Below are 19,051 nucleotides of genomic sequence, written 5' to 3'. Positions count from 1 at the left end.
TTATCACCAGTTTCGAGTGGGTGCCCTACCGTTGAATTCATTTACTTCTTCCTGGGGCAAAACTTCCTCAAGTTCCTGTAGTTGGTGCCCAGATCAAAAAGAAACAGAGGGTCATCTATTGTTTGCCTGTCCACAGTACTTTGAACCCCGTTCCACATGGTTAAAACCCCTGTTCAAGCGCCTCTCTTGTAGAAGGTCTTCCGAGGCGATTTGGGTGTTAAAAACTAATACCTCGGAAATTTTTGTGATATGCTTGGCAACATTTTTAGGTTGGGCATGGGCAATAAGGGCTAGAAGGAACTCATCTTAACTGTACTATGTAAGATCTCATTAATTCTATAAATTGTGTTTTTTAGTCCCAGGTTTAATTATGTCTTTGTAAATTCTCAAAGTTTAATAATTAGTTTTAGCTGCGATCTCAGTGTAATATAATAACACGGTTTATGGTTCTTGTTTCAATTTATTGTATAGTGGTTGATATGTTTCGTAATGTTTTTAAATTTGTCTTTTATGATTTTATTATCGAAATAAAGACATTAAAACCTGACCTGAAAAGATCAGCTAAGTAATCCGGTGAGGTGGCAGAAGTGATAGCGGAGGAGCAGAAAACTGTCTGAAGAACCCTTGTATGACATGAAATAGTCACAAAGCTTCACAGGAAAGACCAGCGACGCCATATGGACAGCAGGCAGCCACAACACATCTTCCCCAATACTCTTTTCCTACCATTGTTTTGTCGCTTTCCAGCCGCTCGACTGGCTTCCAAGAGAGTCAAGATTCCCAAGTGAACTGCAGTCTTATTTATTAAGATAGATAGAAACATATCTTGGAAATCGCAATGGGAATAATTTGAGTTTTAGTAACCTTTGAGCTCGTAATACCAAACGATAATTTTACTCTCAATAGTGCTAGAAGTAACACATCCTTTCTTCTCCCATTTGGTTACGCTTCCTGTCCTCTTCTGTTTCATTGTTGCCTTCTCCCCTAACTCTGCCCTCTATGTTCTCCCGGGTTTTCTATTGAATCTCCTCCACCCATCCTATCTCTTTCTCTTATTCTTCCCCTCTACCTATTCAGATTACGTCTCTCCTTCTTTCCCCCTCCTTATTCTGTTCTCTATCTGCATCTCAATCCATTCTCCCTTCTTTGCCCTCTCTTCACTTTCACCCCGTCCATTTTGTCCTGCCTCTTCATTCTGCCCCAACGCCCCTATTCGGTACACTGTTCTCCTACAACTACATCCCGGAACTAGGTGCAACCAAACACCAACAAATCCTCACACACAAGGGCATGTCAAGGACTGCCTCTGGGAAGTTTCACCTGATGTGTATGTCTGAGAGCATGTACATATTGTTTCTGTGTGTCTGCGAGCCTTCACCTGTGTATGTGTATTTGAATGTGTGTATGCGTGACACTACTTTAGTCCACACACACTGCGCCCTCACACTACTTTAGGCCACACACACTGCACCCTCACACTACTTTAGGCCACACACTCTGCACCCTCACAGTCTGCACCCTCACACACTCTGCAACCTCACACACACTGCACCCTCACACACTCTGCAACCTCACACACACTGCACCCTCACACACAATTACACTCTACTGAATACAACATACACTCCACACAATACCACTCAGTGCCACATAATTATATGCAAACACAACAATGATGGACAGAATGTGGATCAATGTCACACATTCACCCCAGTCCAAAGATCTGGGCCCAAATCCATCGTTTTTCCACTCCACACCACCCTGGGTTAGACAATGGCGATATGCAAATCAGCGCTGACCCTGTGCCCCATGGGAACAGTCCAGTCCGAACTACAAAAGCCATGTCCTTCCCAGAACGGAAACAAGCATCCGAGGACCGGCCCGGTTTCGAGGTAACACCTCTCTTCAGCCCGGCTAGCTTGATTCCAGTGGTGTGGAGTAACTGGGACTCACGTCTGAGCATCCCCAGTACACTTAGAGCGGTAACTGCAAACACAACAATGATGGACAGAATGTGGATCAATGTCACACATTCACCCCAGTCCAAAGATCTGGGCCCAAATCCATCGTTTTTCCACTCCACACCACCCTGGGTTAGACAATGGCGATATGCAAATCAGCGCTGACCCTGTGCCCCATGGGAACAGTCCAGTCCGAACTACAAAAGCCATGTCCTTCCCAGAACGGAAACAAGCATCCGAGGACCGGCCCGGTTTCGAGGTAACACCTCTCTTCAGCCCGGCTAGCTTGATTCCAGTGGTGTGGAGTAACTGGGACTCACGTCTGAGCATCCCCAGTACACTTAGAGCGGTAACTGCAAACACAACAATGATGGACAGAATGTGGATCAATGTCACACATTCACCCCAGTCCAAAGATCTGGGCCCAAATCCATCGTTTTTCCACTCCACACCACCCTGGGTTAGACAATGGCGATATGCAAATCAGCGCTGACCCTGTGCCCCATGGGAACAGTCCAGTCCGAACTACAAAAGCCATGTCCTTCCCAGAACGGAAACAAGCATCCGATGACCGGCCAGGTTTCGAGGTAACACCTCTCTTCAGCCCGGCTAGCTTGATTCCAGTGGTGTGGAGTAACTGGGACTCACGTCTGAGCATCCCCAATACACTTAGAGCGGTAACTGCAAACACAACAATGATGGACAGAATGTGGATCAATGTCACACATTCACCCCAGTCCAAAGATCTGGGCCCATATCCATCGTTTTTCCACTCCACACCACCCTGGGTTAGACAATGGCGATATGCAAATCAGCGCTGACCCAGTGCCCCATGGGAACAGTCCAGTCCGAACTACAAAAGCCATGTCCTTCCCAGAACGGAAACAAGCATCCGATGACCGGCCCGGTTTCGAGGTAACACCTCTCTTCAGCCCGGCTAGCTTGATTCCAGTGGTGTGGAGTAACTGGGACTCACGTCTGAGCATCCCCAGTACACTTAGAGCGGTAACTGCAAACACAACAATGATGGACAGAATGTGGATCAATGTCACACATTCACCCCAGTCCAAAGATCTGGGCCCATATCCATCGTTTTTCCACTCCACACCACCCTGGGTTAGACAATGGCGATATGCAAATCAGCGCTGACCCTGTGCCCCATGGGAACAGTCCAGTCCGAACTACAAAAGCCATGTCCTTCCCAGAACGGAAACAAGCATCCGAGGACCGGCCCGGTTTCGAGGTAACACCTCTCTTCAGCCCGGCTAGCTTGATTCCAGTGGTGTGGAGTAACTGGGACTCACGTCTGAGCATCCCCAGTACACTTAGAGCGGTAACTGCAACTACAACAATGATGGACAGAATGTGGATCAATGTCACACATTCACCCCAGTCCAAAGATCTGGGCCCAAATCCATCGTTTTTCCACTCCACACCACCCTGGGTTAGACAATGGCGATATGCAAATCAGCGCTGACCCTGTGCCCCATGGGAACAGTCCAGTCCGAACTACAAAAGCCATGTCCTTCCCAGAACGGAAACAAGCATCCGAGGACCGGCCCGGTTTCGAGGTAACACCTCTCTTCAGCCCGGCTAGCTTGATTCCAGTGGTGTGGAGTAACTGGGACTCACGTCTGAGCATCCCCAGTACACTTAGAGCGGTAACTGCAACCACAACAATGATGGACAGAATGTGGATCAATGTCACACATTCACCCCAGTCCAAAGATCTGGGCCCAAATCCATCGTTTTTCCACTCCACACCACCCTGGGTTAGACAATGGCGATATGCAAATCAGCGCTGACCCTGTGCCCCATGGGAACAGTCCAGTCCGAACTACAAAAGCCATGTCCTTCCCAGAACGGAAACAAGCATCCGATGAACAGCCCGGTTTCGAGGTAACACCTCTCTTCAGCCCGGCTAGCTTGATTCCAGTGGTGTGGAGTAACTGGGACTCACGTCTGAGCATCCCCAGTACACTTAGAGCGGTAACTGCAAACACAACAATGATGGACAGAATGTGGATCAATGTCACACATTCACCCCAGTCCAAAGATCTGGGCCCATATCCATCGTGTTTCCACTCCACACCACCCTGGGTTAGACAATGGCGATATGCAAATCAGCGCTGACCCTGTGCCCCATGGGAACAGTCCAGTCCGAACTACAAAAGCCATGTCCTTCCCAGAACGGAAACAAGCATCCGATGACCGGCCCGGTTTCGAGGTAACACCTCTCTTCAGCCCGGCTAGCTTGATTCCAGTGGTGTGGAGTAACTGGGACTCACGTCTGAGCATCCCCAGTACACTTAGAGCGGTAACTGCAAACACAACAATGATGGACAGAATGTGGATCAATGTCACACATTCACCCCAGTCCAAAGATCTGGGCCCAAATCCATCGTTTTTCCACTCCACACCACCCTGGGTTAGACAATGGCGATATGCAAATCAGCGCTGACCCTGTGCCCCATGGGAACAGTCCAGTCCGAACTACAAAAGCCATGTCCTTCCCAGAACGGAAACAAGCATCCGAGGACTGGCCCGGTTTCGAGGTAACACCTCTCTTCAGCCCGGCTAGCTTGATTCCAGTGGTGTGGAGTAACTGGGACTCACGTCTGAGCATCCCCAGTACACATAGAGCGGTAACTGCAAACACAACAATGATGGACAGAATGTGGATCAATGTCACACATTCACCCCAGTCCAATGATCTGGGCCCAAATCCATCGTTTTTCCACTCCACACCACCCTGGGTTAGACAATGGCGATATGCAAATCAGCGCTGACCCTGTGCCCCATGGGAACAGTCCAGTCAGAACTACAAAAGCCATGTCCTTCCCAGAACGGAAACAAGCATCCGAGGACCGGCCCGGTTTCGAGGTAACACCTCTCTTCAGCCCGGCTAGCTTGATTCCAGTGGTGTGGAGTAACTGGGACTCACGTCTGAGCATCCCCAGTACACTTAGAGCGGTAACTGCAAACACAACAATGATGGACAGAATGTGGATCAATGTCACACATTCACCCCAGTCCAAAGATCTGGGCCCAAATCCATCGTTTTTCCACTCCACACCACCCTGGGTTAGACAATGGTGATATGCAAATCAGCGCTGACCCTGTGCCCCATGGGAACAGTCCAGTCCGAACTACAAAAGCCATGGGTTAGACAATGGCGATATGCTACATAAATACACTGCGCTCAACGCAACATACACTCCAAATACCACTCAGTGCCACATAATTACACACCACATAATTACACTCTACTGAATGCAACACACACTCGACACAATACCACTCAGTGCCACATAATTATATTCTACATAATTACAATGCAACATACACTCCAAACAATACCACTTAGTGTCACATAATTACACGCCATACAATTACACTGCACTCAATGCAACATACACTCCAAATACCACTCAGTGCCACATAATTACATGCCACATAATTACACTGCACTCCATGCAACGTACACTCCAAATACCACTCAGTGCCACATAGTTACACGCCACATAATTACACTGCACTCAATGCAACACACTCCACACAATACCACTCAGTGCCACATAATTATATGCTACATAATTACACTGCACTCAATGCAACACACACTCCAAATACCACTCAGTGCCACATAATTACATGCCACATATTTACTCTACTGAATACAACATACACTCCAGACAATACCACTCAGTTCCACATAATTATATGCTACATATTTACACTGCGCTGAACGCAACATACACTCCAAATACCACTCAGTGCCACATAATTACATGCCACATAATTACACTGCAAACAATGCAACATACACTCCAAATACCACTCAGTGCCACATAATTACACTGCACTCCATGCAACATACACTCCAAATACCACTCAGTGCCACATAGTTACACGCCACATAATTACACTGCACTCAATGCAACACACACTCCACACAATACCACTCAGTGCCACATAATTATATGCTACACAATTACACTGCACTCAATGCAACAGACACTCCAAACAATACCACTCAGTGCCACATAATTACATGCCACATATTTACTCTACTGAATGCAACACACACTCCACACAATACCACTCAGTGCCACATAATTATATGCTACATAATTACAATGCAACATACACTCCAAACAATACCACTCAGTGCCACATAATTACACGCAACATAATTACACTGCAGTCAATGCAACATACACTCCAAATGCCACTCAGTGCCCCATAGTTACACGCCACATAATTAGACTGCACTCAATGCAACATACACTCCAAACATTACCACTCAGTGCCACATAATTACACGGCACATAATTACACTCTACTGAATACAACATACACTCCAGACAATACCACGCAGTTCCACATAATTATATGCTACATGTTTACACTGCGCTCAACGCAACACACACTCCAAATACCACCCAGTGCCACATAATTACACGCCACATAATTACACTGCACTCGATGTGACATACACTCCAAATACCACTCAGTGCCACATAATTACACGACATATAATTACACTGCACTCAATGCAACACACACTTCAAATACCACTCAGTGCCACATAATTACACGCCACATAATTACACTGCACTCAATGCAACATACACTCCAAACAATACCACTCAGTGCCACATAATTACACGCCACATAATTACACTCTACTGAATACAACATACACTCCACACAATACCACTCAGTGCCACATAATTAAATGCTACATAATTACACTGCGCTCAACGCAACATACACTCCAAATACCACTCAGTGCCACATAATTACACTGAACTCAATGCAACATACACTCCAAATACCACTCAGTGCCACATACTTACACTCCACATAATTACACTCTACTGAATACAACATACACTCCACACAATACCACTCAGTGCCACATAATTATATGCTACATAATTACAATGCGCCCAACGCAACATACACTACAAATACCACTCATTGCCACATAATTACACGTCACATAATTACACTGCACTCAATGCAACATACACTCCAAATACCACTCAGTGCCACATAAGTATATGCTACATATTTACACTGCGCTCAACGCAACAAACACTTCAAATACCACTCACTGCCACATAATTACACACCACATAATTACACTGCACTCAATGCAACATACACTCCAAATACCACTCATTGCCACATAATTACACGCCGCATAATTACACTCTACTGAATTCAACATACACTCCACACAATACCACTCAGTGCCACATAATTATATGCTACATAATTACACTGCGCTCAGCGCAACATACACTCCAAATACCACTCAGTGCCACATAGTTACACTCCACATAATTATACTCTATCGCATCACCACAGCATCACTCGGGGGCACCACAACATCACTATGCGCTGCCACAGCATCACTGAAAACAACAGCATCACTCTTCGCCACCACAGCATCACTCGTCGCCACCACAACATCACTCGTCGCCACCACAGCATCAATCTGTGCAACCATTCAACAACTGGTTCAAATATGTTCTCTCAATGTTTCAAGCTTTTTTACAAATGTCACAAAAAGATGTTAATATTTCACTTCTGTTCTTGGATTTTCGTCACAATAAAATACAATGAACATAATCTTCACGAAAGTTATTTACAAAAGTTTAAGCTATTGCCATTATAAATTACAATAACTTTTATTTAGGTATTAATTATTTAAAAAAATTTAAAGCAATTGTTATTTGTAAAATCAATACATCTAAGTCACGTAAATACAACACATATTGCATTACAAATGCTATAGGTGTCACATTTGCGGAAGTTAAAAGTATTGTCTTTGTAAATGACAAAGCTATTAATATTTAGCTATTTTCAAAACCAATACATGTATAAAAAAGTTGTCATTTACAATACTAATAGCTCAAACTTTCCTAATGCGAGACCTATTGCATTGCAAATGCTTGTTTACTCAGTTCATTACACAGTCTCTGCGTTCGGCAATGCTCCAAAAATTTTAGCTTGACCTTCAACTTATCGTCCATTTTTAAATTGGGGGGGGGGGTCAGTAAACATGGCAGACAAACCCATTGCATTTGAAGTTTCGAAGATATAGTCCAGCCACAGAATTGAGAGTCCCTTGTCCTGACTGAGACAGTTGATGATAACATCTCTGAATAAACTTGCCTCAGAGTTGGTACGGACATTAACCCACAGCTGTTGTGGGTACAATTCTACTTTATCTGATATATACTGTAAGGTTAGCTCAGAGTGCATAACAAAATGTGGGAAAGAGGGGGGAAAATTAAGTAACCGCCGGCAAATGTGGTTTTCCTCGGCTTGGAGGGAGCTAGCATTGTGGTGTCCCCAAACCCCTGCTCCATACAGAGTGGTGCAAACACACTGGAGGTTGTATATGTTTAAAGGGGGGGAAATGGTCCCGTTCCCTAAAGACCCAGGGAGATTAACTACTGCTCTAACCACCCTACTAAGCTTTAGGCGTGAACTATTAAGTTGCGTTGCCAAGATCCCGCAGAACTAAAAGTGATCCAAACAGCTGAAGTGGCTCATGCTTCCAAGCGAAGGAACATTAATTATAAGCTTAGGTATATTTTTCCTACCTGGCCCACATGCCATAATATGTGACTTCCCAAGATTTGTCACAAATCTAGGCTGCTTTTACAGAAACAAAGCGCTCAACTACCGCCCGAAGTGCTTTCGGGTTCCGTGCCAATAATAGCGCAACTTCGGTATATATTAAGGTGGGTGCCTGTTTACGGGCACTCTTAGGAATATCATTGGAGGCTTTGGTCAAAGCAGGGTCACAGTCCATCTATATATATAATAAAGAGTAACAGGGTCAAAATGAATCCTCGCCACACCCCTCGAGCAAGAGGGAAATCATGAGATGTTTCAAATGTCAGGGCAAAATGTACCTTCACAGCTAGCTTTCCATGGAAAACTTACAAAAAGTTCACTGATGCTGTCTCCACCCCAAAATCCAATAACATCAGCCACAGCTTGGTATTTTACACGTTCCATAGCTGCATCACCACCATTTATGTTGCACAGAACCAGGTGAAAACTGAGTGGTGCCATTCCGCATTGTGCACAGAAGAGTGTGCCTATGCATTCTTTTGTTGTCGCTGAAGAGACCTGTCTGGAAGTTCGATATGCATATAAGATACAGGTATGCTTCCATGTTTGCCATATACATCCATAATCACAAGGTGGGTATTCTTGGAGGAAAACAATGAGCTATGAAATGAGAGCACAGCTGGATTTTTAAACACAGAAACCCCTTTGGCGAGAGCACCGTCGGTCTAACACTCACATTGTGTACGTAATGTAAGGACTGACAGGAGAAAACGTGTACTGACGATGGGCACTGTACCTTAAGTTGTTGAGAAACATCCGTGCCGAATACGGGGTTTGACAACAGCCCTTACAAATCCAAGGGTCATAATGAAGGTACATTGTTGAAGTTGAGTAAATGCAGGAAGTGTCAGAAACGCTCATCGCCACGTGTAGCATATCAATGTGATAATGAGAAGGACCCATAATTAAAATGGGTAAATATGTATATTTCTTACATGGCTCCATCCACACATGTCCAATTACCAACTGCCTCTCTGTTTCTGAAAACCTGAGAAGCTCATAAAATAATCACATATCCAGTGAAGGTTTCTTAAGCAGTGGAACAATAGAAGACCGTGTCCAACAAGTAGGAAAATCACCGATTTTAAACATCTGATTAAAAAGATTGGTAAGGGTGCCAGCTATCGGAATAGCTGCCAGCTTAGCCACTGAGACCGGGCAGGGATCATGGGGAGAGCCCAATGGCCCCCAGCGCCTAGAGACCCTAACGGGTGATTGTGCGCTATACAAATGTGGATTATTATTATTATTATTATAGCAAACAGCAGTTTTTTAATGTCCTCGGAACTCAATGTACCGAACACAGAAAGTTTTGCCTCTTGTAGGTTGGCACCCGGATTCCTATGAGAACCATCAAGTAGGCATTGTCCAACTTGAGGCTCAAGTGCAGTGAAAATGAGTTCCACCTTACTAAGAAAGAAGTTGGCTAGGGTCTCGCAGAGTTCCAAACTCGGTGGGACGATCACCGACTTGGAAATGGCCAGACTGGAGACCGTATTAAAGAGTTCCCTAGGTGAATTTCTGGCCCCCTTGATACGATCGGTAAAGTATGTACACTTTGCCTTCCTTATCATACCTTTGTAGGCCCTTTGGCTAGATTTAAGTTTGGCTTTGTCCCTCTCAGAGTAATTTGTGTGCCAGTTTCGCTCGAGCTTCTTGCACACTAGCTTAAATTCTCTAAGCTCATCCGTGAACCATGGGGCTGATGGAACCGCGCGAGTGGGGCGGCATTTTTTTGGCGGGGCTAATGTGCTACATGCCCCATCAATCCAGTCAGTATACATGGCAGCCGCTCTATTCACATCGGCTGGCAGAGTGATCATAGAGGATAGCAACAGTTCCTCCAGTGCATTGCCCTCCACCTTCTTCCAGGGTCTGCATGACCTGGCTATTTTCCTAACCTGCCTTGCCCAACAAGGGGCTCGAGATGTTAAACAGCACGGCAGCGTGGTCAGTCCAGACCACAGGTTCCGTTTTGACAAACTGCAGATCCGGATTATTCGTAAAGACACCATCAAGAGTGTGTCCTGCTAGGTGCGTTGCCCCCTTAACCACCTGAGTGAGTCCCACCCCATGCATCACCTCAAGTAGTGCAAGAGTATCCGGGTCTGAGCTACCCTCTAGGTGGAAATTAAAATCTCCCAGTGCTATGAAAGATTTTGCACACAGGGCTTCCTCCAAAATACTGCCCACAGTTTCGAGGAACTGGGATTTAGTCCCGGGTGGTCTGTAAAGGAGGCAGCCTCTCTATGCAAGGTCGAGGGGTCAGCAGAGCAGTCTTTCTTCAGTCCCTTTTCCAGTTCCATAGTGATGTGAGGTTAGGGATGCCAGGGTTGCCATATATATGCCCAGAAAGTGACCTGGGGGATGATGCGGTCACTAATCAATGGGCTACTAGGTTTCTTCCCAACCTGTGATGACGTCTGGCTATGTGGGGCATCTAACAATCCCAGGGTATACTATTATTCCCACTCTCAAGATGGCTGAACCATTCCATGGATGTTAGGAGATCTGTATCCCACCCTACAGGTGTGGCTACCTGTGGACTGCACACACACAGGAAAACTGGTTTGGCACTGGTCTCCCCTCTCTGTTTCCGCTGCCAGCCTGTATTACTGAAGAAAGGGTAACCCCTCAGGAGTGTGACTGCCATTTTCCCACCAAAGGCGGCTGCACCTTTGAAGCTCGCCTTTTGGGGCAAATTCCTGAGTGGTGTCCTGCAAGGGGGATGTAACACCTCCCTCTGTAGCAGGCTATCATTGTATCTAAGCCTGGGAGTCATTCACAATACCCCCTAGGAGGGCAGAAAGCTGTCTGGTGGCCAGCAACCGTGTGAGGCCACTGGACAAACTGGCTACAGAGTGGCAACTTTCTAAAAGTTGCTTTCCTTTAAGAGGGACATTAAATTCGATGGGCATTTAGTCGGGTTTAATGCCATGATTATTTGATACCTTGAGGTAGCCATTATAGTAGTCCCATTCAGAAGTTAGCCGGGCTGAGGGGTCAGGCGGTAACTCTGTGTTAGCCAATGGGGCTACTAACTTTTCCACAGCAAAACAAAAATGTGGAAGTGTTTCTGTCAAGACAGAGTAAAAGCATATATCCGACTTAATAATATATAGCTCCCTGCCTTATGGTTCCAACGGCCTTCCTTGGAAAAGACTTGCATACATTGTTAGAGAAGTGGGGATTTTGCTATTGGATTAAATGGCAGAGTCGAACTAGCAGTTTAAAACTGCACTTCTAGGTTGCAGTGACAGGTTGGGAACCATCTTGAACTTTTCCCCACAATGGGTGGCACAAACACTGCTGCAGCCCTGGGGGGTGGGGGGACACTCTGTCTTACATGTCTTGGAAACCCTTTGTACCATATACTTGAAACTGTCGTGTTGGATACTGGGACTTATATGTAAGTCTGCTTACGCCAGTTCGGGGTAGGCAATTCATACATTTGTAAGGGTCTAGAACACTGTCACCGAGGTCTGGTTAGCAGGCCTCCATGCACTCTGAGTCCAGAAAACAGTAGCATCAGTCCGAACCTTTAGGGTGATCGTGCAAAAGGAAGCATTTCTTTACATAAATATTTCTTTTATTGTAGATTCAGTTCAGTGTGTAGTTTTATTTCAATTTTGTAACTTTAAGACACACAGTAAGTGAAATGTGGGCTCTCTGGCACCTGACATCAGTGCCTCTGACGGTATTAAGCATCTGCTGACTCACCGTCGTATTGCCAGATAATGAGATCATGTTAAACATCACACTCAAGGCTTCCTTGCGACTCAACACCCTGAGTCTGACATCAGCCTGTGACATTACTCCAGGTAACTGACTGACATCTAACTCTCAAAGAACCCAATCTCTCCTTGTAAAATAGAAACTGATTTATCAAAAGCAGAACTCTATGTTTGTAAAGATTATATTAAACAAAATGTAGTACAGAAATCACTTTAGCCCCTTCAAAGAGACCTTATCTGAGAGATGCTGCAGGTAGACATTGTGCTGTTCATTGCACCCTCAGGGCAGCAGTGAGTGTGGCTGACAATGACCGGTTGCATTTACCATTCTAACTTCAGTCCTAGAATTTTTGGACTAAGTGCAACTCTACCCCAAATTATCAAGGAGGCTTATGTAGTACTCTAGCTCCACAGTTTGAATATTTAGGGAAAAGTTGAAAACTCAAAATGCATTTTTACGAAGAAGTACAAAAGGAGACATCACAGGGTGGAAGGGAACCTGGTAGGCCATTGGCATTGCAGAAAGCACTGCCCTGAGTTCGATGCTCAAGGGAAAATCTAGGAGTACCATAAGAGAAGCGGCACATTAGTCTATGGGATGTAGGATGCTATTGTATTGCTGTGATGTGGTAAGTCTGCTTTTATTGATTCTTTCTGCTTACTGTATATGTTTTAATTAATCCATTGCAATAACAATATTGCAGTATTGAGGTATGATAGGGAGTAAAAATCTGGAGCAACTCTACAATTTAAACTCATAAGCCGTCTCCGACCAGCCTTTTAAGGATTCATGACCCCACTCTAGAATGTGAACTTTTGTGCCTTTCTGCTTACTCACCGTTTTCAGGGAGCAACACTGTCAGGTCAGCCGACGCCTTGTCTGCAGGGTGTAGGTGATGAGATGCCCGGCTCACGGCTTCAATGCTGAATCGATACTCTACGCCAGGCTTCAGGCTCCCCACAGTCACTGGGCCCTGTGACAGTCCAGTCCACCCAGGATCATAGGTGAGGTTGGCACAGGGATGCCAGGTGGTTGTGTTGCCCATCGAGTGACAAGAACAGTCAATCTGGAAGATCCCGCCCTGCCACTGATCCCAAGCCCGGGGTGGATCCCAGGTAAGGATCGCCCTGGTACCGTTAATGGTGAACGCAGCATTTTCTGGTGCAGATGGAGGTTCTAAAAGGAAGGGAACATAACTATAATGTAAAATAAGAAATGCCTGTTGTGCTTTGATGGCATCACAGCTGAACAAGAGCACTGTACCACAGTGGTGATATTACTGATAAATCAAAGTACATTAATAAACCTTAGCGACTGTCACACAGAGATGATGTAACATAATTTTTACAAAAACCCAATAAAAAGTATTACAGAAAAAATTATGTAACATATTGAACCACAGAAAACAGTCCCACTTTGATGACGTCACTGTTAAACCACTGCAGACTTCCAAAAGAGATGATATAAATGTTAAACTAGAGAAAGCTGCTCCATAGCGGTGATGATATTGTTAAACTAATGCAGATTGTCCTGGAGGGATAGCGAGCACTAGAGGCAAATAGCCTATGGTTACCTTTGATGCCGTAAGTACAAAGCTAACTCCCAAAAAACACTGAATGCTTTCAATTCAATTCTAGACTTGTGATTATCTCTCTGTCATTCCTTGAACCCTAGCAATGTTTGACTTACAAGGACCTTCTGCCTCTAGAGCCTTAAGGGTCCAATGATAAAACCTCAAAAAAGTAGGTTGAAAGGTGCGTGCAGTGGCATTGCTAGACCTTGTGCCGCCCACGGAGGTCCCTTTGTTTACTGTCCGCAGCGGCTGCATGTAAATGTAAGAGCCGGGGGCGAGGCCGGCGACACCAAAACTTGTGCCGCACGGGGCGGACCTCCCCCATTCCCCTTGCTAAGCCACTGGATGGATGTTTGCTATGGTTGCCTGACACTTGGGGCCAGATGTACGGCCCGTTCGGGTTTGCTAACCCGTTTGCGCATGCAAAAACATATTGGGCCATGTACATAGCCTATTTAGCGAGTCGCAATATTTTTGCGTTTTGCTAAATAGGTTTTGCGACTTGCTATTTGGAAGGGGCGTTCCCTTCTAAATAGCGAGTCTGAAAACAATGTACTAATGTTTTGCTACTGCATTTGTAGTCGCAAAACACTCGCAATTACCCCCTACTTCAAGTAGGTGGTAATGCTTTTGCAAAAGGGAAGGGGTTAACTTTTTAAGGGCAGGCAGTGGTCCCAGGGACAACTGCCTCACCTAAAAAATGAAAAGAAAATGTTTCATTTTAATTTTTGTTAACATGCATCCAGTTTTCCTTTACAGAAAACGGGCTGCATAAAAAAAGGTGCTTTATTAAAAAGCAGTCCCAGACATGGTGGTCTGCTGAGCCCAGCAGGCCTCCATCCCTGGCAGGGCTGGCATTCACAATGGGCTCGCAAATTGCCGAAGGCTCATTAATATTAATATTAATGAGCCTTGCAATTTGCGACCCCATTGGGAATCGCAAAACAGTGTAAACACACTGTTGTACATTTCAATTAGCACCTCGCAATTTGCGACGCGCAATGTGTCGCAAATTGCGAGCCACTAAATGAAAGGGTCCTACATCTGGCACTTGGTCACTAAATGTATTCTGCATTATTTGAACATAGGTAATCATATTACGCATGATTTGAGTAATATATATGAGACCTACACTATCTGCCATGTGTGAGTAAATGGAAGGGAGTCTTTTAGTTCACCCTAATTGTTGTGTTAAATGTGTGCCACCAGTGCACAGAGCTTATCACAGCATGAACACCTGTTTTTACAATATGATACCTTTATGCATTATGTATCTTTTTCAATATGATCTTTCTATATCCACAGATACCACCTGGAAATACTAGTGCGGGTTGTATATTTGCATTATTGAGCATATGCAATGTGGGAGAAACTGATACAGTAATAGAACCAAAAATAGGATTCAAGTGAATACCACATGGATCTCATTTTGTCCTGACGAAATCCGTGTGGCGCATATGAGCACACAAAATGGCTGAAACATTTAGACCTGCAGATCGGAAGCATCCTCTTTTTATTTTTAACCTCGTCAAAGGAGTCTATTTCACAAACATGTACCAGAAACACTGGTTCCACAGTTGAAAACGATACAATCAATACAACTGAACCAAATAGTGACTTTAAGCATTAGTTACAGTAAATCATATATAAAGATTTTTTTTTTTTTAAAGGTTTACTTTGTGATGTTGCAGTGGGTGTGTAGTGAGACATGTGCTTAGTGCTCTCCTCAACGTGATACATATGTGAACAAATTCAGTGATCAAAGTTATGTATCCCATGTATATATATTATACAATCTATCTAGGATCCATAGTGGTAGTCGACGACATTCAAATCCCGCAAGAAGATGGGGAGACCATCATCAGGACTCATAAGATAACAAGCATTTGCAATGCAATAGGTCTCGCATTAGGAAAGTTTGAGCTATTGGTATTGTAAATGACAAATATTTTATTTATGTGTTGGTTTTGAAAATAGCTAAATTATTAGCTTTGTCATTTACAATGCCAATAGTTTTAACTTTTGCAAATGTGACACCTATAGCATTTGTAATGCAATATGTGTTGTATTTACGTGACTTAGATGTATTGATATTACAAATAACAATGGCTTTGCATTTTTTTAATAATTAATACTTAACTAAAAGTTATTGTAATTTATGATGGCAATAGCTTTAACTTTTGTAAATAACTTTTGTGAAGATTATGTTCAGTGTATTTTATTGTGACGAAAATCCAAGAATAGAAGTGAAATATTAACATCTATTTGTAACATTTGTTATAAAGCTTGAAACATTGAGAGAACATATTTGAACTAGTTTTGTTGAATGGTTGCACAGATTGATGCTGTGGTGGCGCTGAGTGATGTGGTGGCGACGAGTGATGCTATGGCGTTCTGTGATGCTGTGGTAGCGCATAGTGATTCTGTGGTGGTGCTGAGGGATGCTGTGGTGATGCGATAGAGTGAGTGCGATAGATAGATAGAGTGAGGGTGATAGATAGAGGGAGGGTGAGAGATAGAGGGAAGGGGATAGATAGATAGAGGGAGGGCGATAGATAGATAGAGTGAGGGCGATAGATAGAGTGAGGGTGATAGATAGAGGGAGGGCGATAGATAGAGGGAGGGCGATAGATAGAGGGATGGGGATAGATAGAGGGAGGGCGATAAACGGACTTATTAGGAATAGGTATTTTTACACAAGCCATTGAGACGGGTTGCTTTAATACTATAAGAATTAAAGGCTATGTTAATTCTGCCAAACTTCAAACCTTTGATCTCGAAGTTAGATACTGATGTTTGCAGCAGGCACGAAACTGACTGAGCTACCTTTAAAGTGCTGTAAAACCATAGTTGGAAAATTACTCAGAGCCACAGACTTGGTAAATAGGCAGGCAAATCGAGCCAAGATATGAGGCAGCTGCATTGATTCAGACTTTCTGGTATAACTGCTGTTGGAACTGGCGCTTCTTGCAGGGTCATCCTCAAACTTTTTGCTTCTTCCTCCCTCATTTTTCCTGACCCGTGGCAGTTGGCAATAGGACTCTGCGCACTTTACCACTGCTGATCAGTGCTAAAGTGCATATGCTCTCTGTGTAAATTGTTATTCTGATTGGATATACATGTTTGGCATTTTTGTATCACCATGAAGTCCCTAGTAAAGTGCACTGAGTGTGCCAGGGCTGGTGATGACAAATGCTACTAGTGGGCCTGCAGCACTGATTGTGCCACCCACAGGAGTAGCTCTAAAATGGTGTCTCAGGCCTGCCACTGCAGTGCCTATGGGCAGTTTAGAACTGCCATGTCCTCCTGGCCAGTGCCCCCACTGACCAGGCCTAACCCTTCCCTTTTTGTGCACATCAGCCACCCCTATGGAAGGCCCAAGGTACCCCCCTGGGCAGGGTGCAGTGTATGTGAAAGGTAGAACATGTGCTGGTGCAGGTACCATGTTCTGGTAGTGAATTACAGCCATTTTCGTTTTTCACTATTGTAAGGCTATCTTGCTCCATAGATTAACATGGGGGCTGCTGGCTACAGTGGTTAACAGCATTTCTTCCCATAGGAACAAGATAGGACATAAGTATCTAGTATCCCTGAACTCAGAATTTAATAACACATCTTTTAGGAAAGGTTGTTTTTAAATCCTGTGTTTGAGAACAGCACTTTTAGAAAGTTGCTGTTCTCTTGTCTGAACCTTCTGTGTGCCTGGGCCTGTTTGTGTATTGACTGTCTGGTTTGTGAGTGACAGGGGCTGGGGAATTCCCCAGCAGGATGGATGAGTCAGCACTAGGCTGAATGACTGCAGTTGCAACTGGAGTGGTGGGAGGAGTTAGCAGCTGGGCTGAATAGGGCTGTGCCTGCCTTCCAAAATGCTGGCTCCACCCCCCTGCTGGGCGGCTGAGGACCCTGCCCCTCACTCTGAAAGGAAAGATGCAGCCAGCAAAACAAAGTACTCAGGATCCACCCAGAACTGGTTCAGACCGGGCACAGGGCCCACATGCACCAAGAGAACAAAGACCTTAGGGGTATAAGTACAGGACCCCTGACAACAGAAAATTAGATCATCCTGGAAATCAAGAAGGAACCTCTGCCAAGGAGAAAGCTGAAACTGAAGAAGGAAGATTGTCCTGCTGTTGCTCTGCTGGACTGACCTGTTGCTTTGCTGCCAAGGAGAGGGGAAGGACTTTGCTGTGTGCTGTGTCCCCTGTCTTGAAGGAATCTCCAAGGGACTGAGAAGAGCTGGCTCCCTGTTTTGAAGTCCCAGGAACAAAAGGACTTCACCCCCAGCTTCCCTGAACTCTGCTGAGAGAGTTCTGTCCCTCCTAGAGTGCTTGATCCAGTTGTGGGGCCTCTGGAGGTTGGACCTGTGCTGGGAAGCTTGAAACTAAGCTTGAGTGACTTTTGAAACTGAAAAGTGTTGCATCGCCCGCTTGCGGAGCGCATCCCCGACAGTGCGAGAAGTTTCCCGCCGCTACGGAGGTCGAGATCGTCCGTCGCATCCTTCGTTTGCGGGACGCACCAGACCGGTGCGGGAGAATCGAACATCGCTGCGAGTATCGTCGCAGAGCCTGTCGTCGCTGGGTGAGAACGCCGCACCGCTTGCTTGCAGACCGCATCACGTCGCTGCGAGTGTCGTCGCAGAGTCATCGCATCGAGGAGCTGCGAGAGAAAGGATCGCCGCTGGACCGCGCATCGTCGCCCCGGAGATCGTCGCAGCACCTACGAGATCGTCGCATCGTGCCTTTGCGAGAACAGACTTCCTACGGAACCTACGCACCGGAATCCATACAAGTGGCCTTCCTCCCCATACAGACCGGATTCGTCGCAACACGCCCGCTGCTGCAGCGGGGCTGTCGCATCGCCTCCCCAGGGTCTCAGGAGCAACGCATCGCTTGTTTTCCACCGCACCAGCTTCTGCTTTTGGAACTTTGTTGCAACTAAAGGTACTGTGAGTAAACGTGACGCAACTGTGAACTTTTCACGCATCTGTGGTTAATACTACCGCAACTTGAAGAATTTTAACGCAACCTTAAGAACTCTTTTTGAAACCATATTCTTGAACTGTGTATGTTGGATTTTTGTCGTTTTGGTCTTGTGTAGTTTAGATTAAAAATACCTTTATTTT

General features: G+C 45.2%; 1 protein-coding gene across 1 annotated transcript in view; it reads right to left on the bottom strand.

Annotated features, from left to right (window-relative positions):
* The window catches only part of LOC144781756 (ephrin type-A receptor 4-B-like), a 284,979-nt gene that overhangs the window by 81,387 nt on the left and 184,541 nt on the right, over positions 1 to 19,051 (bottom strand). The window contains exon 5 of the mRNA XM_078660745.1: positions 13,194 to 13,532. Coding sequence (XP_078516871.1) covers positions 13,194 to 13,532 — 339 coding nt within the window. The remainder of the gene's footprint in view (positions 1 to 13,193; positions 13,533 to 19,051) is intronic.

Source organism: Lissotriton helveticus, chromosome 9, assembly GCF_964261635.1.
Source record: "Lissotriton helveticus chromosome 9, aLisHel1.1, whole genome shotgun sequence".
Classification (NCBI taxonomy): Eukaryota; Metazoa; Chordata; class Amphibia; order Caudata; family Salamandridae; genus Lissotriton; species Lissotriton helveticus.
This window is presented reverse-complemented; position numbering and strand designations above follow the sequence as displayed.